The sequence below is a fragment of the Epinephelus lanceolatus genome, chromosome 2, assembly GCF_041903045.1.
Source record: "Epinephelus lanceolatus isolate andai-2023 chromosome 2, ASM4190304v1, whole genome shotgun sequence".
NCBI lineage: Eukaryota > Metazoa > Chordata > Actinopteri > Perciformes > Serranidae > Epinephelus > Epinephelus lanceolatus.
Window position 1 is genome coordinate 28,925,825 of NC_135735.1, and position 24,827 is coordinate 28,950,651.

The 24,827-nt window shown below is 41.9% G+C and overlaps 1 protein-coding gene across 10 annotated transcripts; it reads right to left on the reverse strand.

The window, feature by feature from the left end:
- Positions 1-1,464: 1,464 nt before the first annotated feature.
- On the reverse strand, positions 1,465-24,789 carry ppfibp2a (PPFIA binding protein 2a). Of its 10 annotated transcripts, XM_033621698.2 has the most exons (24): positions 24,645-24,789; positions 23,530-23,777; positions 19,451-19,537; positions 16,726-16,839; positions 14,819-14,950; positions 12,711-13,007; positions 12,410-12,502; positions 10,994-11,105; positions 10,753-10,785; positions 10,054-10,115; positions 9,294-9,372; positions 9,018-9,142; positions 8,864-8,934; positions 8,719-8,779; positions 7,440-7,575; positions 6,467-6,608; positions 5,191-5,319; positions 4,762-4,912; positions 4,406-4,517; positions 4,019-4,107; positions 3,115-3,237; positions 2,671-2,796; positions 2,372-2,560; positions 1,465-2,284 (listed from the first exon to the last, which is right to left on the reverse strand). In XM_033621698.2, the coding sequence occupies exons 1-24, from the start codon at positions 24,706-24,708 to the stop codon at positions 2,039-2,041; spliced, it is 3,021 nt and encodes a 1,006-aa protein (XP_033477589.1). In that variant the 5' UTR covers positions 24,709-24,789; the 3' UTR covers positions 1,465-2,038. The 10 variants fall into 10 exon arrangements, with proteins under 10 accessions (XP_033477589.1, XP_033477607.1, XP_033477637.1 ...); XM_033621716.2 differs by lacking the exon at positions 19,451-19,537; XM_033621746.2 differs by lacking the exon at positions 12,711-13,007.
- Between the last annotated feature and the right edge of the window lie 38 nt (positions 24,790-24,827).

Below are 24,827 nucleotides of genomic sequence, written 5' to 3' on the forward strand. Positions count from 1 at the left end.
GCAATACTGACCCATTATCTTTTTGCCTGGTGTGGCAGCGATATATTTCTGTAATTACAAAATGCAGAGGCACAGATATAGTATTTACATTGTACTTTAATTAAAGCTGTTTTTGTGTTACATCGTTTTGATTAGTGTATATACTGAAACCATAGAACATCTTTTGGGGTGTTAACATTCACCGGATCACGATCTATATTCAGTTTCTTATATGTTGCCAAAGCACAATTACAATTTAAGACAGAAACAATTAACAACAAGGTATTATTTCCTAATCATAGACATAAATGTTAAAGAAAAAAAAGTAATTGAGTGAAGGGGTAAATAAAAAAGGCAGAGTGTGATCTGTGAGGGGATGAACTATATGTTGTGTTGGTTGTCTCCTAGGCTGACATGCACATGTTTTACTGCATCCATGGCGCTGACACTATTTTCTTCAAGTAGATGTTAAATTTTAGTCTGGTCAGAGAGTGAATCAGAGTCTTGGAGTTTACATTTAATTTTTGTAAAGAACATTGTTTTTCGTATGTGCTACATTGTAGCAGTAAATGTTGCTCTGTCTCCACCTGTCTCTGAGGACAGACCTGACACAGCCTGTCTTCTGTAGGCAGTCAGGTCTATCAGTCTCTATGTCCAGGCTGTGATCACTGAGTCTGTACATAGTCAGTATCTTTCTTAGTTTCCGATCTGTCACAGTGGTCAGATAGTTTGCCATTGTGAACTGTCTGTTTAAGCCAAATAGCCCTGAAGTTTGTTTTGTTTTGTTTTTGTGGAAGAAGTTGAAGTAGTTTTCTTTTTCTTTAGCTATAATTTGGTTGGGCTGGATTATGTGAGGGTTGTCCTGAGGCCTCACACAACAGACCAGCTGGCAATGCTCCTAAACACCAGATTATGTTTTGGTGAAGTTGGCAATGTTTCACATTTTTGGTCATTGAACACAAACTCTTAAATTGTGTAAAAAAAAACCCAAATTTAAATAAACATTCACCAACAAGAGGACCATTTTATTTGATTCACGTATTTTTAGTAAGTCCCCAACCACATCGAGACAGATTCTATTTCAGTCTTGTCAGCTATGTTAAGGTCAGGCTTGACAGCTGTGAAGAATCAGGGCTGGAACAAACCAAACCTCCTGTACAGCAGGATGGTGCCAATCATCCTTGTATTTTTAATTTTTCACCAGTAGTGGCCAGTCTCGCTTCAACTGCCTTGTCAAGATCCTAAGATCCATCCTCAGGAAGTAGAGTTGCTGTGACTGTAAAGAAATATACTTAAGCAATCCTAATCCGAAGTAAAACAAACTAAAAAAAAATCATTTTAAATTTCAACCTAAACTTTGAAAACTACAGCAGTTACTCAGACAAGTCCTGTATGCTATAACTGGGCTTCAGAGACAGAGAGCATGTGAGCACCAGATGGCAGCAAAGCGTTTGCTTTGATGGTCTCAAAAAAAGACAACAAGACTAACTGTTGAACTGATGTTTATTATATTACTGAATATTCACAATGTTCATATGAAACAAGATATCATTTGAGTAGCAGAATCCTAAGGTATACAGACGAACCTTATTTGAAGGTGCAGAAGAGGAAGTTTACCATCAAGAAATAAAGTGATTTAATTTGGGGTTTATTGGCTTCTTTTGGTCGGTCATACAGGATGGATCAGAGACATTCTTAAAGTAACTGGGGTAAATTATTATAATGTGAAGTCAATCCAAACATATAACAATAAAAGGTCGTCAATATTCTAACTAAATCTGCAGAAGTCTAAGATAGAAAATGGTCAGTAAAATGCATTGATTTAAAGCAAAGTATAAGCTTTGGAATCCGACTGTATAAGGAATGCAAAGAGCAGCTTTCATGAAACACAATGTCACCATTCATCACCATTTCAGATGAATATTGTTTGAGCAACATCTGGTTAAAAATACATTAACAACAATTAACATCACGTGCTTAACACAGCATTATTGCAGCCCGTCCAGCAAATCACCACATGGATTCATCTTGGGTACATTTCTGCATCTGATTCACAAAGTCACTTAGTGAGTGCGAGGGGAGGGCTGTGTTTTGGGCCGTTAGCCTGAGCTTTTACGCCCACATGCTCCCGCTTCTCAGTCGGTCTGTTCAAGGTGGGGCTGAGGCCCCTGAGTGCTGCTGGGGGCAAGCGAGACACCCCATTCACTGTCAGCGTTCCACTGTCTATTGGGCAGATATAGTCTGCAGATTCATCAGGTCTCCTCTTTCTGAGGTGACTGAATTGGGTGAAGCCCAGCTTCTTTGGCTGAAAACATAAAAAATTCAACCTATTAATAAATCACTGAGATTAACACTGCAACAATGACAGAACATTTGATCCTTATATTCTTACCTTTACTTTAGCAGTGGTAGTGAGAGGCACATGGCCTGTGGCATTGCCATACTCTCGCTTCTCCTGCGTGGCCTGATGCCCCACTAGGGCAGAGAAGGCAGTGGCGAGGTGGCGCCGGAGCAAAGTCTTCTGTGGAGGAATATTTAACAGCAGGGCCAAAGTTTCTGAGCTGAAGCGAGGCTCCAGGATCTACGGAAGAGAAACAAAGTAGTAGTAACAAATGTAAGTCTCCAGGACTGTAACGTAGGCATGCAATTCCGGTATGACTTGCAGGGAAGCTTAAGATCTACAATACTCACAATCAGCCCGCCATGAACGCCGCTGCCCCGTAGATTAGGAGCATATTCAGCCAGATCCACTGCTCTCAGCCACTCCATCACGCGATGGTTTGACCACTGCACCACCTCCGAGGGAGAGGGCTGGTTCTGAAGAAATTAACAGTAATAATAATTAAAATTAATCAGCATTATACCCTCCTATACCTATACCCTCTCACTCCTAAATGTTTTTCTCTTCTTCTAAAATACACAAGAAGTGGGCAAAATAAAGCTTAAACAGAGGCAGAGAAAATGCTATGTGTTTGAAAGCTTTTAACATCTGTCGCCATCTTGTGGGCATCAGATGCAATAACACCTGTTCAAAATTTACACATGTAAAAACACACGAAACAAAAAGAACAAGTGCTACATAATACAGTACAGACACAATCCACTACTTCAACTCGTGTTTCCGTCTTAGCTTACCTCTTCCCCTGGCCTACGTCGAAGGCAGTTGGGGTTGAACTTGTTGGCGTGAAGAACATGGATGGCACATTTAATACTGAGATGATGAAGCTGGCTGGTGACCTTCAGAGTCAAGAGGTCATTCTGAGTGAGCAACAGGAGAAAATCAGTTAAGTTTATAGAAATTAAACAAATTCATACCATTGTTTAATGTTTTTTAATCATGTCTGAAGTTTCAAGGACCAGTGTGTAGGATTTAGGGGGATATACTGTCAGAAATGCAATACAATATAAGTATGTTTGCTTTCTTCTGTGAGGAGTCTGACATGTTGCACTGCCATGTTTCTACAGTAGTCCAGAACAAACAAACCAAACATTCACTCTAGATAGGGCCATTTGACCATCGGCAACCATGGTTAACCGCCCCTCCATGATAAGCAGTGTTGGAAAAACACTTATTTTTTTGACGTGAAACTGCTTATTTCAGTGTTTTTGCCAGTTTAAATCACTGGGTGTGTTTGATTTGGAGAGGAGGAGACCTCTGCAGATAATTCAGCTCCTAATAAAAACCTCCTGAACTGAATCTTAAGTTATCAGAGAAAGAAAGTGAGCACACATTAGGTGCTAGGCTAGCGGCCTGTCTGCGATGACTGGAACAGCATCAGAGAGGCACTGATTTGTCACATGAAACTACTATTTTCAGGGTTTTTTTACCGGTTTAAGCACCGGGTTTGATTGTTTCCAAGGAGAAGGGATTCTTACCAGGAATTCATGTTTGACACACGGAAGAATTTTTAGCTGGTTGCAACCTGCAGTTCTCACCACTAGATGCCACTAAATCCTACACACTGCTTATTTAAATAAATATATTTGCAGGTCTCTACCTAATAGCAAGTGTTACAGTACATGTTGGGTTAAGTCTTACCACTGTGAGGTACTGTATCATTCGACCATCCACTCGAGCTTCATGGAAGTGGTCTTTATACTGAGGCAAACCAATATCATCCAACCAGCCTAAATGGGTACAGAAATCAGACATTAACTCACTTCACTCACTAAACTTCGGAGCGTTAAATCAAGTATCATCAGCTGCCAAAACATGTTCACGGTAACTGCTCAGTAAAATAGCTTGCAGTTCCTGGTTTTGAATACTGACTATATTTGCATTTTTTGAATATATTTACATCTCACACATTACATGTCTTTGTTGGGCTCGTTTCACAAGAAGTCCCACTCTCTATTTGTAGATCATATTCAAATCAGAACACGCAGAGTGAGAGGTTCGAAATATTCCGTGTAGAAAGAGTCTTACGGGTGACCCAGATGTGGTCCAGCTCTGCCGATTTCTCTACAACTTTGGTGGTGAACGCCTTCAGAGCGAGCTGCAGCTTCTTCCTGTGCAGTGGATTCTTCATACCCATCTCCTGAGGTCAGAGAGGACTGTTTGTTGCAACAAAACTAAACTTTGCGGAATAATTATTGGTTTACTCACACGCCATGCAGTTTAATTCAGCTGATAAACCTTTTTACATTTCCGATTTATCCATTTTTATTTTCTTTCTTTGATTTTATACTTGATTCACTTAATGCAGAATCACTGAGTTGTAAATTCAAGATATTTTCACAGTGTTTACTTTAAAGTGACATTATTTGTACTGTTGTATTTACCTTCTCAAAGTCCTGAGGTGTGGCTGACAGCAGTGTCTGTCCACTTTCAACCCACTGTCTGGTGAGGTTGACATACTGGCCCAGTCCGTAGTCCTCTAGCCAGCCACACACCTGCTCCTTGGTCCACTGGCTGAATGGAATATTCATATCACTGGGAAAAAAAGCACAAATCAGATCATTTATTTCTTCAGAATGGTCACCTTAATTCTTCAATCACAGCATACTTTTAAGGTAGAAAGTGCCATGGTAAAAAAAAAAAAGCCCTTAAGCTACTTTTTATTTGTGTATTTTAGGGAAATGGTGTAAGTAGACCAGACTAGATTATACATAACAACAGAGTATGACAGTTGCCTAGCTGATACAAAACCCTTTAACACTTAAATTAGGAGTGCTGTATACCACATCAGGCAGAGGCACATTGCGCTTTACCGTGCAGGGTTAAAGGACTCAGGGGTCCTAGTCAGTCTGGGTCCTGCTGTCGCACGCAGCCCCCCTCTTTTAAACTGACCGCCATCTGGATCTGCTGCCTGGAGCCCTCCAGACTGGGTTCTTCGAAGTCTGTACGGGTGAGAGTAAACTTGCTAGAAGCTGCTTTCATTTTCAAAGTAAAATGATAATAGCTTTGGCACAATCGGTATATATTAATGTCATTGTTGATACGTAAAAATAATAAGATGTGAGACAATGGTGATAATTGAAAATTGTTTTTCATCATATTCATTAATTTAGTTTTGTGAAATTGTGTAATTACGGTAATTCTATAGTAAGGGTAGTGACATAGTACAAGGATAATTTAATATGTGCTTAAATTATTTCTTAGTTAAAAAATCCCTCTATATTTTCCTCTCTTTATATCCCATAAACCTGCGCATTGATCAGCCACAACATTACAACCACTCACAGCTCTCAGGTAAACGGAATAATATTGATCATCTTGTGATAACACCACTTTCTGCAAGAATCTTGGGCATTCATGTAGATATCACCTGACACACTCCTCCTAGCCAAACACTGTTGCAGACAAAGTAACCCCCCTCTTGGCAACAGCATCCCTGATGGCAGTACCGCCCCCGAGTAGGACAATGCACCATGCCACACCGCAAAAACTGCTCAGAACTGCCCTGAGGAACATGACAAAGAGTTCAAGGCGTCAACCTGGCCTCCAAATTTGCCAGATCCAATCCTATCAAACATCCGTGGGATGTGCAGGTACACCACCTCGCAACCCACAGGACTTAAAGGATCCATCACCAACGCGCCCCCAGAGGTTTTGCATCCATGCCTCTACAGGTCAGAGCCAAGTCCAAACCAAGGAGACTCCACAGTGGATCGAACTTGGCTCTGGGGTACTGGCATGTTCCATAGATGTTCGATTAGATTGGGATCAGGTCACGAGGGTGGGAAATTGGTCTGCAACAGTGTTTGGGTGGGTGGAGTGTGTCAAGTGGCATCCATATGAATGCCAGGGCCCAAGATTTCCCAGCAGAACACTGGATTGTAATGAGATGATCAAAGTTATTCACCTCACCTGTCAGTGGTATTAATGCTGTGGCTGATCAGAATAGAACATATTCTGTGTAAACCACATGTTATTTAGACTTACTGTACATATTCATACATCTACTTTGGTCCTTATTTTTGCTCTACTTTACTGTCATTTGTGTTGGCACATTGTTGATGCATCAGTGTACCCTCCCACACTCACTTTCCCCAGAGTCTCTTGAAGCTCCTGTTATTCTTCATATATTCTGGTGAGCCCACAGCTCGTTGGCCGGGCTGTGTGTTTGCTCCAGAGTGAACAGGGGAATTATCGCTTGAAGTGCTGTCATCAACTTTCTCCAACTTTCCTGTAAGAGGTTACAAAAACCACAGTCAGTGTAATGTGACTAAGTATAAATATGTTTTCAATTGTATGTGAAGGGCTATGTAGATGCAACACTTCCTAGACGCATGTGCGGCAGTGTACTTGTGATAATTAGAGCAGACATAGCCTCACTAAAAACTGTCTAAATTTATAGTTTCCTGTAATTGAGGCCTTGTTAAAGACAAAATCTTGATGACTAAATAGAAAGCAGTAAAGGCACTTTTATTCTTTTTTGCACACCAAACAGAACATTAAGAGCTGAGTAGCGCATGTGTGGTGGCCGCCTTTTCATAGCACTATATTAAGGTGATGGAGCGCAGGTTACAGACCATTGAGTTCAGCAAATAATTCATCGGTTAATGCCCTGTGAAAAATGAAGGGTTTTAAGCTAAATTTTACAAGGTGTGATGTTTATGATACGGGCCGCAGTCAGTCAGCGCTCCACAGCAGAGCGCAGCAGAGAGAAATCAGGGTGTGGCTCAAGTTAAAACTGGTCAGTGAAGCTGAGGAAGGGTGGAGCTGAGATGAGTGTGGTCAATCAGAGCGAGAGAGGGGGTGTGTTTGGTAAGAAAGTCTATGCCATGATCCATCTGCTCTGTCAGGAGCCTCTGCAATTAGACGTGATCAAAGGTAGAGCTGTCGTCTGGTTGAAGGAGAGTGGTTTGCTCCAAATATGAATACTGCCGCTGGCTCATGGGAATAACTGGCCTCAAGACTATTCCACAGGAAAAAGGAAGTCTGATCCTACATCAGGGATTATTACTGCACACAATTCATAACCATGTAAAGCATGAGTTAATATGTCTACATTTACTTTGGCTGGAGTCTCCATCTTCGCTCCCATCTGGAGACCTTTGACTCTGGCTTTCACTGCTGTCTCTGCTCCCATTCTGCTCTGACAGAGAGGCATTCACAGGCAGCGTCTGACTTCTGGTGTCATCCAGACCACTCTGGATAAACCACACACAGACACAAATAGAAAAGACAGTAAATGTAAATTTATGTGCTAGGGATGCTCCTAACGACCAGTGTTTTTTTTTAACATTTAAACGATAGTCTAAACTTAGACCAGAGAAAACACTAAGAAAACAGTCCAAATTGAGCATGAGTCTATCAGGTTAATATTGTTGGAAATCGTTTATCACACTTTTCTTTAACCATATTGGATTTTAAACACAGCTGAATTGCGTGGCACTTTACATGTGAACATTGCACATTATCCTAAAAAACTTGACAAGTTAAGTTACAGTTAACAAATGACATTTACTAATCACCACATTTTTTAGGAAAGTAAATCTTGAGAAAATGTGCCTGATTATTAAAAACGTCATTTTCATTTGGTGAAGACAGTCACACAGGATAATAATGATTTTAATTATAAGTTTAACCGACTAGTATTTCTGGTGCCAACAAGCAAGGATAGCAGGCAGCATTTAACTCCTTAAAACCTGAGCAAATTGGCTTGATTTCTTTCAAAAACATGGGAAGCAGGCAATGGGCAACAAAACCCAAAACATTTGCAAGAAATTAGTAGAAAGGGAAAATTAAAAAAATAGTAAAACCTAAAAAAAAGAAAGAAAGTTAAAAACAAGCAATTATATTAACTATTATGAAGAGTTTTTTCTTAGCTTTTTTTTTTTTTTTTTTCCCCTAATTTTTAAAAAGTATTTTTCTGAATCTGTTATTTTTTCTTGCAATTTGTGGGACATTTCTTACCAAGTTGCTCATTTGCTTTTCCCCCATGTTTGCAAAAGAAATTGTAACACTTAGCTCAGAGTTCAAAGGTTGAAATACTTGTGAAACACGTCTGAAAGCAGCACAAGAAAAGTGATGTCGCGCCAAGTTTCAAAGGATGAATCGACTAGTTGACTAATCACACACATCCCTAATATGTACAGAGCTGTGTACTGTACAAATGAGCAAAGTCTCAAAGTTCTCTCAAGCACCAATCATGAAAGAGACGGTACAGTAGCTGGTATATACAGTAGAAAAATGGATTTAAAAAAAAAATTAGAAGCATTCTGGGTTAATTATATTCATTGAAACAGAAATGACAAAGTGCATGTTAGATCTATATGACGATAACAAACTACCTTCTGTAAAGATCCATTTGTCAGGTCACTCATGCTACTTGATAAAGTCTGCGGCTCTGTTCTGTGAAGATAAAACACAACAGTCTCAGTAAAATCCAACTAAGACATATTGGAGTCGTCCATTGATGGAAAGCTGCTTCACTACCTGGAGTCACTGTCCTTCTGGGCTGATGATAGAGATGTCTGTTGGGAAGAGGAGGAGCTGCTTGTGGAAACCTGTGATGGGTTAAAAAAAAAATCAAAATCATGTTCATGGAAACAAAAAACTTTAAGGAGTAGCTGATATTGTTTGCACTCACTTCAGACTTTACATCCACAGATTTTGCACTGCTGGTGTCACCATTCTTCATCAGTGCATGCTCTTCTTCTTCACTGCTGCATGACGGGGTCCTTCCATTTGACAATGAACGGACAGCAGATGGAGCTATAGTAACAAAGAGAAGAAATACCTTCTCTCAAATCGAGCATTGGCTTGTGTTTCTGCCAAGGAGGGAAGTGTGGTGGCTTTTATTGTGCTCAGACATTTGTTGCTAATGTAATACAAATGACACAAGGGAAGTGAATCAGCTGTTTACCTTGTCTCGTGGTGTGATTGACTTCTCTGAACTGCCGGCACTGATTCAGGAGGAGAGTGAGCTCCTCAATACGTCTGTCCTGAAGACAACAGAGAGAGGAAACCCAGTTAAGATGTTTATCTAAGGTTAGGAAACACACATATGGACTGTCGGCTTCACTCACTTACTAACCATAACACCACACAAACGCCCCTCTTTCACCATATGGCCTTTACATCAAAGCAGTGGATAGGGAGGGGACTGACACAAGCCTGGCTGGAAATCTCAGTTGTGGTAACCAGCTGCGTGCAGTGTGTGTGTTTTTTGAAGTGGTGCCCATGCCTGGTTTTGTCATGGTTCTCTTAATGCAGCTCACTCCAAAATTAGGCTTGGCAGGTCGAGGCCTACTTAAGTGTGGCTTTGCCTGAAATGGCTCGCCTTGGGGTGTGTGGACGTGTGTGTCTTCAGTAGTGTGCCACATGTAGGCCTGCGTCTGTGAGTCTTCAAGGTCCAAAATTCTCTGGGAGGGAGAATACAAAAGCCCCTCTGTACTATAAATGTTCGGAGGGGCGGCGCCTCGGAGAAATGACAACATCTAAAAGTGGTTACCTTCTAACCTTTTAAACTGCATGATGATTGCAATTCTTCACGCAGGCCAGTGAGACACTTGACATTGTAGTAAACTGATGACAACACACATGCTGCTCTGTGCTGCATAATCACATACAGCTGTGTTGACCAGGAGGAGTAAGGAGAGGTTTCCAGATCACTGGTAACTTACCTTTTCATCATTGGCAGCCACCAGTGATTTCATTCCACTCCTAAGCCTCTGCAGCTCCTGGTCTATAAAGAGAAAGCCCACACTGATTATTAATCTGTATAGGCAGCTGCTCATGACGTATAAATTAGCGTTTGGTATGGACACACAGTGACATGTGGTTATTTAGACAGAAGGGAAAGGCAAAAACACATGCTAGCATGTTGTAGATTTATTCCCCACCAGAGTGCCATCCGAACCATGTATATTTAGATTCACCCAAGCCCTTTTTTAATCTACCAATCATAGCTTTAGCCATCACAGCTTTTACATATTTGGGCCCCAAGTCCATAGACACCTCCTTTGTAACTGTTGCAGGCACATAGGCAACATTACTGGTGAGTGACAGTGATTATACTCGGCAAGTGCCCCAGAGATGTGTTTATCTATGACAGACGAAATTAAGAACAAACAGGACTTTATGCTCTCAGGAATCCATGACAGCATAAATGGAATGAAAAAAGCCAAAGGCGAGAGAGATAGTGCATCAAGTCATTTTTGGAAACCAGTCGGTGATTGTCAAAGCTGCCCCTCCGAGCAGAAGCAAACAAAAGATAATGAAATAAAGAGACATGTCTGGAGTAAGGAAATAAATGAAAGATCAAAAAGTAGACATGGCCCATGGGTTTGCAGTGATTTTCATTAAGTACGGTTCAGGCTTACATTTGGTGTTTAGCCTCTTCCTGTACATCTCCTCTGAGAGAGACAGAGACACAGAAACCCGTGATGAGACAGTTTAATAAGGGGCCAAAGACAGACTTTTCCCACAGCTGTTACTGCAAGTTAATGAATGCAAAAAGGAGTCATTAACTGTGTCACCCATCAGGCTGGGCGACTCTGTCAAGAATGAGAGGCTGCTGCTGGCAGGTGGGTCGTTGGGCTCGAGGCCGGGTGCTTTGCTTACCTCTCTCCGAGCTCTCGGGGGATATGGAGGGCCTGGCCAGCAGCTGAGTGTGCAAGCTCTCGATCTCAGCGTTCTTACTGAGCAGGAGCTGCTGAAGGCTGCTGATCTCCGCCTGTGGGTGCCACACAGTGAGGAAACTTAACAGGAAGGACATGCAGGTTGTGTCTGTTTAAACACACACAGCTAAAAGCTCCTTCACACTCACACTAAACAAGACATTTACATACAGTCCCTGCACATGTGCCCACTTGAAACTCAAATTTTGGAAGATACAGTCTTTTCCCACCACTACCTATACATAAAACACCCACAACAAATGCCTCTTTGAATTTTAGAGTGCTTAATATTAGGCCACTACTGTTTGGAGTTTATAGTGTGTTTTGAAGTAAGTTTCAGTAAGGAAAAAGCAGATGGCAGTAAAGTTAGGTTCAGGCTGATGTGTCTGCCAGTGTGTTCTGCCTGTGTGTTGTGTAGAAGAAAGAGGAAGGTGGAAAAATACACTTTTTTGCCTCATATACTCCCTGTTTTACTTCATCAAAACATTACTCCCCAGTGGTTTGTTTAAAAAGATAGAGTAAGAGACATAAACGCTCACAAGAAAGCATTTTATATAGCTCAGTATCTGTGTATCAGCATCTGTAGCCAGTTATTCCTGTGTGCATTGGAGTTTTCCTATCTTGATTCAGGCTAACGATCTGCTACCAGACACCAAAGCTCAAGACGTAATGTGAAGTGTAATATTTGTTAATTTTGTAAGCATTCAGTTAAAGTAAAGATGCCGATAGGATATTTAATGAAAGCAAAAATTAAAGAACTGCAGATGCAGATTCACAGAACTACCAAAATGATGGAGGTATGTGGATAATTTCAACCTTTTAAAAAATGTCGGGCAACACTCACATGAATGAAGTAGCAAACTCAAACTACTGTTTGAGTGGGCCGGCAGAGCAGCACAATGAAATATGATAATAATATAATACACAGACAGATAATTGTACCACAAGGGAAGGACAGCAAGAAAGACAGAGGGTGAGATGATGAAATAATAGGTAAGATAATACATTTATCGAAGGGTGAGAGCAAGTAAAACCGCTCCAAAGAAAAAAAAAGAAAAAAAAACCCTAAGAAGTTAATGCCATGGGATCGTGCCAACATACACAAGTAGGACATTAAAAAAGAGGACTAGGCCATCATTAAATCTATTTCTACTGGACTTTAAAATAGAAGGTGAAATAGTTCTCAGACGTCTTATGAAAACATAGGTAAATGTGCAAAACGGAGTGACTCACTGAACTGGCAGGGACATCGGTTTGGAGAGCGTTTAGGAAAGTTGAGTGGACAGTTAGCAGTGGAATTTGGGCACTGATGGTGTACTGCAAAGTCTAGACACCATGAAAATCGGAACTTTCTTTTTACCTTTGTTGCTTTGAGTTTCTTCTCATACTGTATCTTCTGATCCTCCAGGTGCTCCACTTTGTCCTTGAGGATCCTGAGCTCTTTCAGTAAGCCCTGAAACACAACATATCAGGACATTTAGCTGTGTGTGCACGACATGTAATGCAGCTATGAGTTGCGTCACACACTGATGAGTTTTTAGTGGGTGCTTGTTTCATTTTTGGAGCTGAGGATCTCACACACACACACACACACACACACTGAAGTGAGACAACCCATGCTGTACACAACATTACAAGTCATGCACGCAGGCTGTGCCTACACTTTCTTCTCCGCAGTGGTACTGCTGCTCTGCATCTGAGCTACCCTCTTCCAGGCTGTGCGTGTTCCCATCAGGCCCATCTGGAACCTCTTCTACTTTGTGTATCACCCCCGAGGTCCCATCACAGGCTGGCCCGGGGTTTGGGCCCTCGCCCTCAGTGGACTCGGTGGGGCACGCCACTGGAGAGCTGCCATCAGCTGGGATCTCCAAGGCCTTTTTCTCCTGGATCTTGCTATTGATCTCCTTCTGAAACCTACACATCTGCTCCTGCAGCTCGCTAATGAAATTCACTACAGTCTGACAGATGCAGTGGGGGGAAAAAAGAATTGAGAGGAATGCTTAGAAAGAGAAGAGGAAATACTATGTCTGCGTGCAAATACATCATTATACAGAAGTGATGTTTCAGATCTGTTTTTCCTGCCTCGTGTCAACATAATCAGATATTTTAAATCCTGAGGAAGTGTAGATTTGGTCTTGAGCCTGAGTACAAACATATGCTGAGCCAGAGAAACACAAATCCTTGGCTGGTGCACATACACAGACACACAATCTCATCTGGTCTAGGTAAACACATTATTTTGTATTCGTTCATGAGCCTGAGCCCTTGCTTTGACCAGAACAATACTGTTATGGCATATCTAGTGTAGGTAGGTTGCACTGGTCGATTGAAAGAGAGATGAGCAGGTTTGCCATCCTTTAGAGGTGATCTATGCCCATGTTCCTTCAAAAAGAGTGTAAACAGCAGCCGAGCTATGCCCGGACTGTGGACAGAGGAAGTCTCACTTGGGGTCCGGTACAGCGGATATGACAGATGATACGGAGAGCCTGCACAGCTAAATTTAACTGTGAGCTTACTGGCTCCACAGCAAGGAGGCTTTCAGTTGTTATATGTGTGTGTGTGTGTGTGTGTGTGTGTGTGTGTGTGTGCACACGCCCAAACATGCATTTGTGTGGACATGTTTGTGTAGTAGAGGCAGCACGTGGGAGGCCAGTAAAGTGTTCATAGCAGATTTTTTCCTTTTCTCCTTAAGTCTAAACAGCTGTTGTGGGGAAAGTTGTGCTTGTGCACATGATGAAAGCAGGATTAAGAAGTGCTGAAACATTGCCGTCCGCTAAATCACATGTACAGTACGCTGTTTCTTTCTGTGTAGAAATGCAAATGAAAAACCTAAAAATAGTCAAGCATAAATAAATTTATTTTCTCTTTTCATGTGGTTTATAGATGTCAAAAGTTTACGGTCTTATGCTTCCAATTAGGAAGGAGGTCCTTTTTTCAGAATGGCCATGTAAACCTTTACCCACCACCAAGAACAAAATTCTCTGGGCTGAAGCCTACACACACTCATATTTGGCCCACCATCTATCATGCCAGCTCCGCTATGCTGAAACTCTTTTAACCTGAGGACACAAAGGCTCTTTGACCAGCACTGTTTTGACAGTAACTACATACATTACTGTATCCTGCCTGCTGCTTTCCCTGCTTCCCCTTTCCCCAATTCATATGGTCACTGAATGCCCAGGGACGTCTGCCGGTAACCTAACACATGGTTGTTAAGCAAATACATGATTCAGTTGAAACTGACAAAAAATTTAAACCCCTCAGAGACTTTTTTTCCTGTGGGCTTTGCCCAGGAACAACCAGCCAGGGTTCGGGTGAATGTTCCCCTTCCATCCGTCCAGAAGTGTTTATGATCTTCCATAAAATCAGCAGCTGACTTCAAGGTTAGATCCATCAGAACACAAGGCAGATTTTTGTGTGTACCCTCGTCATTCCTGGCAGGGTTAGGTTCAAGTTTCCAAGGACTAAAGTGAAACAGAAGTTCCTGTGGATTTTAGCTAAAGTAGTTCCTCCTTGTAAACAGTCTGCAGTGAAACAAACTGTAAGGTCATGTGGATATGAGGCATTCACAAACTTAGTAATGTTTGCAACTAAAGCAAATAAATTAAGTCCAACTGGCATTGCTCAACATGGCACCCTCTTTTTGATGGATACATACTAGCTTTCAGTAAGTTCTGACAAACAACACAACCATACCTACAGATTGTACTGTATACTTGAAATAAAATACCACAAGAAAAAGCATATTTGGCTCTATGAGAAGCCCTACCTCTGCTTTATGCTGTCGTTCAGCCCCATGGCCCTGTTTTCCCTCCATGTCTGCCAGCTTCAGTTTCAGGTAGGACACCTCCCCCATAAGATTCAGCTTCTGGCTCTCCAGTGACGTCCTATGCAGGAGCTCCTGTCATCAACAACATACAGCAACAGCGTGAGGCAACACAAACAGACACACAGGTACACACAAACAAACACGAGTACATAATCCCTTCAATGATACACACTGCTCAATACTCACTGAACAAAGGCAACATTAAGTATTAGGCAACAGCAAGCTTCCACTTCTGTAATGACCGTCCCCTCAGACAAACCCACTGGTTTCAGACGCTGTTTGAGCTGCTAAATATACACAACCCATGACCACTATTTATAATGCCTATTTCACAGCTCACTCAAAGTACACAGCAGAGGAGGGGAGAGAGAGAGTGTGAGAGAGAACGATACCAGAAGCATGCGAAACATTCACAGAAAGAACATTAAAATAACTTTGACAGGTGCATTTTCCCGTCACTGTGAACTGCTGCCAATCAAACCTTCTGTTTAGGGAGACTATAGGTTTGCTGCACAGTTCTGTCACTATCTGTCCTGTGAATGGCTGTCACCCTTGAGAGTTAAGCCACTACTATGTAGGCAGATGTATTACTAATTTAGTTGATGTCAAGCAGGTGCTAAATCACTTAAAGTCCATAAATGAGCACCGGAGGAAAGCAAACAGTACATATGGATACATCCATTTAAAACTCTGGCTTTGGAAAAAATATCTGGGCTTCTTCTCGAGTGTACACATGGAAAATATTAGAGCTTTGTCACCAGGAAGAGATTTACGGCTCAGGTCCAAAGCCTCATAATGACCATGTCTCCAAGAAACCAGCCCTGGCTGCCCTTTGATACACTGCTCACATGCAGCACAGAGCATAGAAGTAGACACTGAGAGCATTAAGTTCACAACTCATCGGATAGTTAAACGACACATTCCTGGCACTCGTAAAAGTCGTCAAAATAGGTTGAAGCAGTCGAGTTTGGTGGAAATTTAACAAGAGCAGCATTATGAGAATGAGGTGCGTTGATTCTGTGTAATACCTGGTTCATCTTACTCCAGGATCTGCCTGCAGCAAAGGAGGAGTAAGTGTTTCTCCCTCATGGATGAAATGGTTTCGAGTGTCTTGTAGTTTCAGTAGGTTACAGTGTCATACATCCATTCAGTTCAGTGTCCTTTGTAATTTAAAGCAGAGTCTCTGTTGTAGATTTCAAGTCTAAAGCAAATAACTGAGAGTTGCACACACACACTTCGGAGTCTTATTCGAGCACCACCCCTATTCTTTCTCCCTCCCATCTCTCCACCTTTTTTCAGCTGTTTCTCTCTTACTCATTTGTCCCTTTCTCCTCTCTCTCTGTGCGTGTGTGAGTGTGTGTGTGTGTGTGTGTGTGTAAGTGTGTGTGAGTGTGAGTGTGTGAGCAAGCAGGGTCATGGTTGTTACAGGTTGGGGGTGTGGCTAATGCTGTAATCACCTGCCCAGACAGACCAGTCTGGCCCTGCATAAACACTCTGAGACAGTGCCGTGGAATGAGTCTGAAGGTCCTAAATATTTTGGTTGTCAGGGTAATATTCAGCCAGAAACCCTGGAATCTTCGCAAGGAATTTGCTCCCAGGAGGCAGAACTCATCCTGAGTTACAGTCCACAGTTTATGAGGAGAGATCAGATCTCCAGAGGAGTCATATTATAAGATGGATGGGCAGTCTGGGGCTCTGTCACATCTTATTAAATGGAAGAAGAATATTGATATAAAAGCTCTGAATGTCTCTCCATGGAAGTCAGAGTTTCCTGATTTTGGTCCATCAAGCATTTGTTGAGAAAGCCCGTTGTAAGATGTTTTGACACAGTCTGAAAAGCTGCGTACCTGCTGTAGCATCTCCTCTGTGGAGTTGAGTTTGTGCTGATGCTCCACCAGAGAACTCTGCAGATCACTGATCTTGGCTCCTTGAGCTTCCACCTGGTCCGTCAGCACGCTCACCTGTGTGTATTTGTGTGTGTGGACAAACAATTAGCACAGATTTTTCTACACCTAAACATGACAATCAAACTGTTTTGCCATCATTTAGTTTAACTCTTTCTCACATAGCCTAGACTCAGCAAAATTCTTTAGGCCTTAGATCCTCTCTTTTACTTTCTCACAGTACGCATTAATATCAGCTATTTACATTTAATTGCTGTGCTCAATAAAATGTCGACATCTGTGCCAGATCAAACAGTGCAATCGTTCCCTTTGAAAAGAAATGAATGATCCTTTGTGCCTCGGTAGGTGCTCGCAACACTCGAGTGACTCCGGCAATGTCAGCAGAACGCGGGTTAAATGTAAATCTGCAGAGAAAAACTATTAAGACCACATAATAGCTAATCACATGCTAAAAGGCCGGTTGGACCAGCCAAGTGGAGCGGATTTTCTAAAGGAATGCTTTATGCGAGGCCTTAAAGACACAAACAAGGCACCTGCTCACTCACACACACACCTACACACTACAGCACACGGTGGTGCTAGCCTCAACCTGTCTGAGATAAGCACTTGTTCAGCAGTCTCATAACTACACACACCTACACACATGCATATAAAGACAAAGACATCACACAAAACAAGACATTCTGGTGTTGTAACAGCACCAAACCCAGCTTTATAACTGTTGCTGCTGCACCCATGCAAATGAAATACAGCCATTACGCAACATTTACAACATAATACTCTGATCTACCTTTGCCCTTCCTTTCCTTGTCTCTCTTCTCTAACAGTGTTACATGATATGGGAACTGTATAGAAGCAGTTCCCTCTAACAGCAGGGTGTCATATGTCCTCTTTTATGTGAGCACACTGATACCCTGCTGAAAGGTTAGTTTAGGTTAAAAGCTTTTTTAAGGTCATATAAATCAGTGGTTCCCAACCATTTCCCTTAAGGGAGTCCTTTTCTATCACTGAGTGAACTGCAACCCCTGACTAAGTGACATATGTTATGTATATTTATATTAAATCCATAACATTAACAGTACAGAACAACTGATAAACTGTACAGTTAACCTAAATATTGAAAGCACTTTGTGTAAAACGAGCCCTTTAGATGAATTCTGAGCAGATCATTTCCAGTGAATGTTGTATCAGAGAAGAGTTTTCTTGGTATTTTTAGGAACTTTTTATACAATTCTCTGTCTGTTTTGTATATATTCTTTAAAAAGTTAACAATCATACTTAGTAGGCTTCTTTTTTGACAAATTCAGTGTTTACATTGAACACATTCTCACTGCAACCTCCTAACATATCGACGTTGGGTCATGGACCTTCCACATCCAGAGACGACGTGAAAGGTACCCTGGGCGCGTCGGTTGTTGACGTTCTCGAACGCCGTGTCAAGTTACATGCATTGTCTTCTTTCAAAATAAACTTCCGTTTTCACAGGAAATTTACCGTTTACATACAGTCTCTTTCAAAGTAAATGCACCATGTCAGTACAACAATGAAAACAGACATTTTTTTTCCCCTCCAACAACAAATGCACGTGGTAAAGTTTAGGCAACAAAAACAAATGGTTAGGTTTAGGAAAAAAGAGCAGGGTTCGGCTTTAGAATCTTGCAGGACTCAAACACCACTCTCCCAGGTGAAAGTTGGACTTTCGCTGCCTTAACTTTCGTTCTTGTCCCACCACGTTTCACCACTATTAAACTATAACGGCGGCCAGCCACGTATCATACCGACATTAACAACACATTCTTACTCTGACCTCATCACATAATGACATTTGGGATCTTCCACATCCAGATACAGCATGAAAGGTACCCTGGGTATGTTGGTTGTTGAAGTTCTGGAACACCGTGTCAAGTTTTATCTGTTACATGCATTGTCTTCTAACAAAATACGCTTCCGTTTTCACAAGAAATTTACCATTTACATACAGTCAAAGTAGACGCACTACGCAAAATGATGTTTTTTTTCCTTTAACAACAAATGCATGTGGTGTTTAGGAAGAAAACCACAGGGTTTGGTTTTGTAATCTGAAGAGACGCGAGCATCGCTCTCCCGGGTGAAAGTCAGTGTATGTTGGACCCATCCATAACACCTCCCACCCGCCCTACTGGGACTTTCACCGCCTTAACCTTCAATCTTGTCCCACCACGTTTCCCCTAACACCGTTGAGTGTATATACTATAAACGTGACCTGCTGACATTAAAGGATGGCTTTTTTTTTGTCAATGTCTGACACTGCAAGTCAAGCGCCGAATTTCAACCACTTTGGAGTCAGACCGGGATGTTACATCCCCTGATGCTTGGGCCATTGTTCTACAAGCCCTTTGATTTTTGACAGTGTACTTTTTTAATGCAGGATGAGGCTGTTCAGCAGAGCGAAGGTGCTGTGAATAGGCAGAAGTGAATGAAATGCTGAGATTAAGTCCTGCTATATATGTAGAAAAAAGTTTTCTTTCACCCCTTAAAATCAAGAAGGCCTCGCGACCTCCTTGTGAAGCTTTGGCAATCCCTAATAGGGGTCAGGACCTCCAGGTTGGGAACCAGTGATATAAATCTTACCCAGAAAGAGACAGACAGAGGTCACATTGTTCTCTACATTCGGAGTGACTAATCTCACCTGCAGAATTAGTGACTCTTTGTCTCCCTCCAGACGTGATAAGCGCTCCTGGTAGGACTCACTATTGCCAGACGAGTGGAGATTTACCTTCAAAATAAAGGTCAGCTATTAAGTTCAGTATGTTATGTTAATACAGGACAGCTGCCCAGTGGGTCACATTTGCTTTTCTTCAATGAGGTTACAGCTTTAGACACGTACACACAGAACTCTCAGTGTGGAAAAGTCTGTAAGTGGTTTACAGGTCCTAATCCTGCATTAATAATTTTAACATTTTATACTGGCTGATTAGTGGAAAAAAAATATTGCAGGCTGAAGGGCTGAGCTCAGGGCTGCCTGTGCAGTCAGGGATCTTTCAGAGCCATCAGTGTGCAAGGGAAGCAAAGTGCAACCAAATGGGCTCAAATTTCTCAGAAATCCAGGCTTTCAACCACAATCATGGAAACATTATGTAGACCAGCGTCCATCATCCAGAGCCAACAAGTGGTTTGCAATAATTTTAAAATACCATTAAGCCTTTAATATGCTCTTTGCATCAGGCTTTAAAAACACTAGATACATGTGTTTTAGCCAATGTGAACAGAATGTACAGTATGCATACTTGCAGTAATACTTCAGATATCCTTTCACTTAACTGTTTGTGATCAATAACATTTGTGTCCTACACAGCTCCTCCTCTCATCCTTGGCATTTTTCTTAAGTGTTCAAGGCCAGTAGACTCAAGCTTGCTCTAAATTGTGAACAGTTCCCTGAGTTTTATCTGTGTGCCTAATTATTTCCAAACTCTTTTTCCAGCCAAATTAAAATCCAAACCCATCCAGATCCTCCTAACTACAGACATGCAATAATCCAAACTTTCTTTTGTTTCCAAAATCATGGGGAACACACAAGTGCTTCACCACTTAGACTGTAATAATGTGAATAATCTCCCATGAGGTTTATGTCTCACAAGCTGCCCTGCTCTGCAAGAGTTCAACTCTTGCGACCATAATAATAATTTAAAAAATCCACAGTTGCAATTCAGTCCAAAATAATAGCTCAGACTTCCTTTGTGAAACTTTACAGTTGTAATTAGTGTTGGCCCCTGTGAGGTGTTGATGACACTCAGCAGATTTTTTGAGCTGTAGTTTTTGGTGTGGTTTCACTGCAAGATAGAAGATGTAATTACAGAGCTGTGGTATTGTATAGCGTTACAAAGTACAGGTGTTTTATTTATGTCATTGTTCAGTGTTTTATCTTTTCACATTTTGTATCTGTGTTTCCTGTAGAGCACCTTGTGTATTCGACTTGAAACGTGTTCTATAAATGCATATCTACTTGATTATTTACTGTTTCAAAAATGTACTATCTTCATATCAGTGCTGCCTGGTTTGACAGTTTGACCGCAGAGACTCCTCAAATCTGATTGGCTTTTTTTGTACGCATGCGGTGAAGCCACAAGAGGGGCTACAAGGCAATAGAGTAGGCAGGGGAATATGATTTTTTCCCCAAATTATCCACCTCATATAGTTGTGTGTGAATATAGTACAGGTTTCAGCAAATATGACCATGAAGCAATTTTTTCTTTTTTTAATAAAAGTTACCAGCTACAGCTTTAACCAAAGACATAACGTATCTCCAGTCAATGTGATGAAGATTAGTCATATCCTGAGTATTGGAAAAAAAAATCAACAGTTTCCATGTGTAGGTAATATATGTTGGGTAATAGGGAACATGTCCTTGATACATCATGAACCCAAGGCTCAGTGACTGACAGGTACATGCATGCTTCCTCTATGGCTTTAACATTCAGTAAGAATCATAAGCTAATGGAGGCAGTGAGGACTAATGCCTTCTTAATGGCAGCAAGATGGTATGTGCTGTCCAAAGACTCCCTATAGGCTAAAGTGGCAGGAAATGGCCTCCACTGACATGCACATCCATTCTTCTTTCACCTCACTTTAACACTTTAACCTTGTGAACAGTTTGGCAGGCTCGTATTCAACATTTCACCCATGTGCTGATCCATTTAAAGACATTTTAATTCTTTAATTAAGTAGAATTCTGCCAAAATATTTAATTTCAGCTTTAATTGAAAAAAAATATTCTTCGGTAATTTGGAGAAATAACTCACACCTCACCAAGGTGCTTGTTGCTCTGTTAAGTAAAATCAGAAATGTTTCAGACACAGAAAGCAAGACATGCAGTATTTCTGTAATCAAATAACAGCTGCTGCTGGTAATGTTTAAAAGCAGGGTTCTTGAAACCCTCAAAAGTTTGGGAATTTGAGAGAAGAAATCAGGGCCTCGGAAGATTTTGGAAGAAGATGTGGCTCATCAACAGGGCTTGAAATAATACGTTTGTGTAGGAATAGAAACTGAAGGTTTTTTTTACACTGTCTGCCATCACAGTAGCATGGCACCACTGAGAAGTGTTCACACATCCAAACCTCTGTCACTTGTTAATTGTTGTTTGTGAGCATCTGTAAAACCTGCTAATTCTCATTATAAAATTCTCAATGTTAGAACAGTAATTAACCCTGGCCCGTGTCGCAAACTATGCTGTGTTGGCTTCTTGACTTTGAGGCAAGCGGGCCTGGAAAATCATTGAAAAGTCCTTGAATTTGATGTTTAAGAAGGTGTGGGAACTCTGTACAAGTTAGCTGCTTCTCTTTGCAGTCCATTCTGCAGGACACCTCTTCAACTCACAAGCAGAACATGTCTTCCTCCCAAATTATCTACCATGGCAACCATAATTATGTTGTAAAAGCAACAACACTGCAAAACCAAAATAAACAACCATTATCCTTTGTGCAACTTTTGGTGCAGTACGAAGAGCAGACATGCAAGTGCAGAACGTCTTACCTTCCTAAGCCAGGCAAAGTGTTTGTAGAAGTCAATATCATACTCCATTCTGCAGGCCCATTGTACCGTAGGTCTGGCTCTTAGTTACTAACAGAATCGAGCCACTGCTATAAAGCATCAAGGAGGATGAACAGATACCAAATCCAGAGCAAGACAAAGCAATGGCTCTTAACTGTGCTCCCTGAATCCAGCTCTCCTGCTTTTACAGACCCTCCATACTGCAGTTGTAGAGAGAGCATAGAGGACCTTGGTCCGTGTGGTTTGGAGTCTGGGCAGCCTGAGACTTTTAGAGCTGAGGCGAATAACTCAAACTATGCCAGTTGGCTGTACTCGCTCTCTTTCTTCTCTTCACTTTTTTCTACCTCTTTCTTTCTAACTCCCCCTTTTTTTTTTGCTTTCTCCTGCTTTCTCTCTCAAGCACACTCAAACTGCTTCACTGTTTTCTGCTGCATTTCTGCTGCACCATCTGATCTCTCATCTTTTCCTGTCCTCCCTTTTCCTTCTCCCGTACCTCTCTCTGTCTGTCTCTACCCCCGTCTCGCTCTGTCTGAAGTACCTCACGGTCAAGCTAATTTTGCGGGGCTTCCTAAAGGGGCACGGGGGAGAGGAAACTTTCTGCAGCACATGCTTGTCAGATGTGGTGCGGAGCAAGAAGTCAGTAAAGACGAGGCAGGAGGAGGAGGAGGAGGAGGAGGAGGTGGAGGAGGTGGAGACTGGAGGAGAGCATGAGTGTAAAGTTGACAGTATCATATTAAAGTTGAGCAGAAGTAGGTAATTACTGGTGGTGGCTGACCTGGACCAGACAAACAAACAACTGTTTGCAGAAAAGGGAGGACAGGAGTAGAGCCGGGGAGTAAGAGTGAAGGAAATAAAGGGAGTGAAAGGGGGAGCCAACTGCTTGTACTTGAAACAGGAGCTCTGGATCTCATTACCGGTGCAGTTTGCAATAGATCCAGCTTCCAGCTCTCTACTTCTTAGCACAGGAAAAAGCCCTCCAGATGTTGATGACCAGGATCAAAGACCCTAATAAAACCCATGTACACATGGAGTAGTAGAATGTAGTAGACTGTGGTCGTATACGCCTTTGCACAATTCTCCAACACAACCCTTTCTCATGAATTGGATTTGCATATTTCAGATTGGGTACAGGATTTGCATACTGTGTGTTACATAACGCTGTTATCATCCACCCCTGTTTGAGCGTTGGGGGCATGCAGATGTTAGTGACACCGCACTCACCTCATCTCTCTCCAGCCATTTCAATATAACGTGTGCTGTTTCAGTGGAGACTTGTTTCCTGAGAGAGTCCTGTTCTTCATCACTCCCCTGCCCTTCCAGAACTGCCCTGAGGGCCTCGGTCAGCTGGAGAGCCTTGAGGGAGGGGTCCTGGAGTGGGGCAACGGGCAACTGTGAGGTGCACTCTGAGGTTTGGCAATCCTGGCCGCCTGAATGCATAAGAGCACCGAACAGCCCTTCACCCATTTTGCCTAAAGGAAAGAACAACAGGAGAAGTACCTGAGGACATTTGATGATCCTCATTTCTTGGGCATCAGTACACAACACATACAGAGGAGACTGGCAGGCTGCAGCACAGTAGTTCCTAAAATGGGCTCCTGAGGGCGCTATTGTGCTCCAATGTGACTCACTGGGCATAAACAGCATCAAATGGATGTGCACTGTGGGTTCTGAAATCCACAAATTAGAAGTTGAGCTTGTAGGTTACTGTAATCATCGTGTGGAAGTTGCAGAAAGTACTTTTCATATGAGTTTGTAATGTGTGTATTTTCAGACACTGATTGATTATTAGTTGTCGTTAGAGTGTGCTAATGGTTGGATTGCTACCTCTGTTATTGGGCATTGTCTTCTGACCCTAACAGACTGCTGAGGTTGTGACAAACAGCACTGACTGAAATGTATCACCTCTGCTAGAAAATACAGCAGGGAAGACACTTGAAAGTAACTTACTGTATACAATTAGTGCAAAGTGAGATTTACAAGCTCTAAGAGAAGCTACGAAAAAACAAAAGCATCAAAGTGTGTGCCTGACTGAAGAATATAGAGGAGAAAGATTATAGAGAAGAACCCATATATCAAAAACCTGCTTACTTCTATTTCAAACCTCTCCAGAGGAAACAAACGGATGTCTTGTTTTTAGCAAAGGCTTCACTTACTCTTTTCTTCTCTAGTTCTTGTTCATAACTCATCCGTCACAATTTTAAAAATCCCAAGAATGTTTTTTCCTGCTTACTGTATGTGTATGTGAGAATCACATGGGCAGCGCCGGCTGTACGGAGGCCTGCAATTACAACCCAGCCAGTCTATTGAAGGTCTGATAATGAAACAAAATCTCTTACCAGCAATAATGTCATCCATTTGCTCCAAGGCAGCCTCCAACATGTGGCTGGCATTTGACGCCATGGCAACAAACTGTCTTATAAAGCAGCACTAGCAGATCCTAATTCACCGGTATACGAGGAAGACAGAGTGTGAGCTGGTGGAATGAGAGGGAGTGTGAGAAACCTTCAACAGAAGGACAG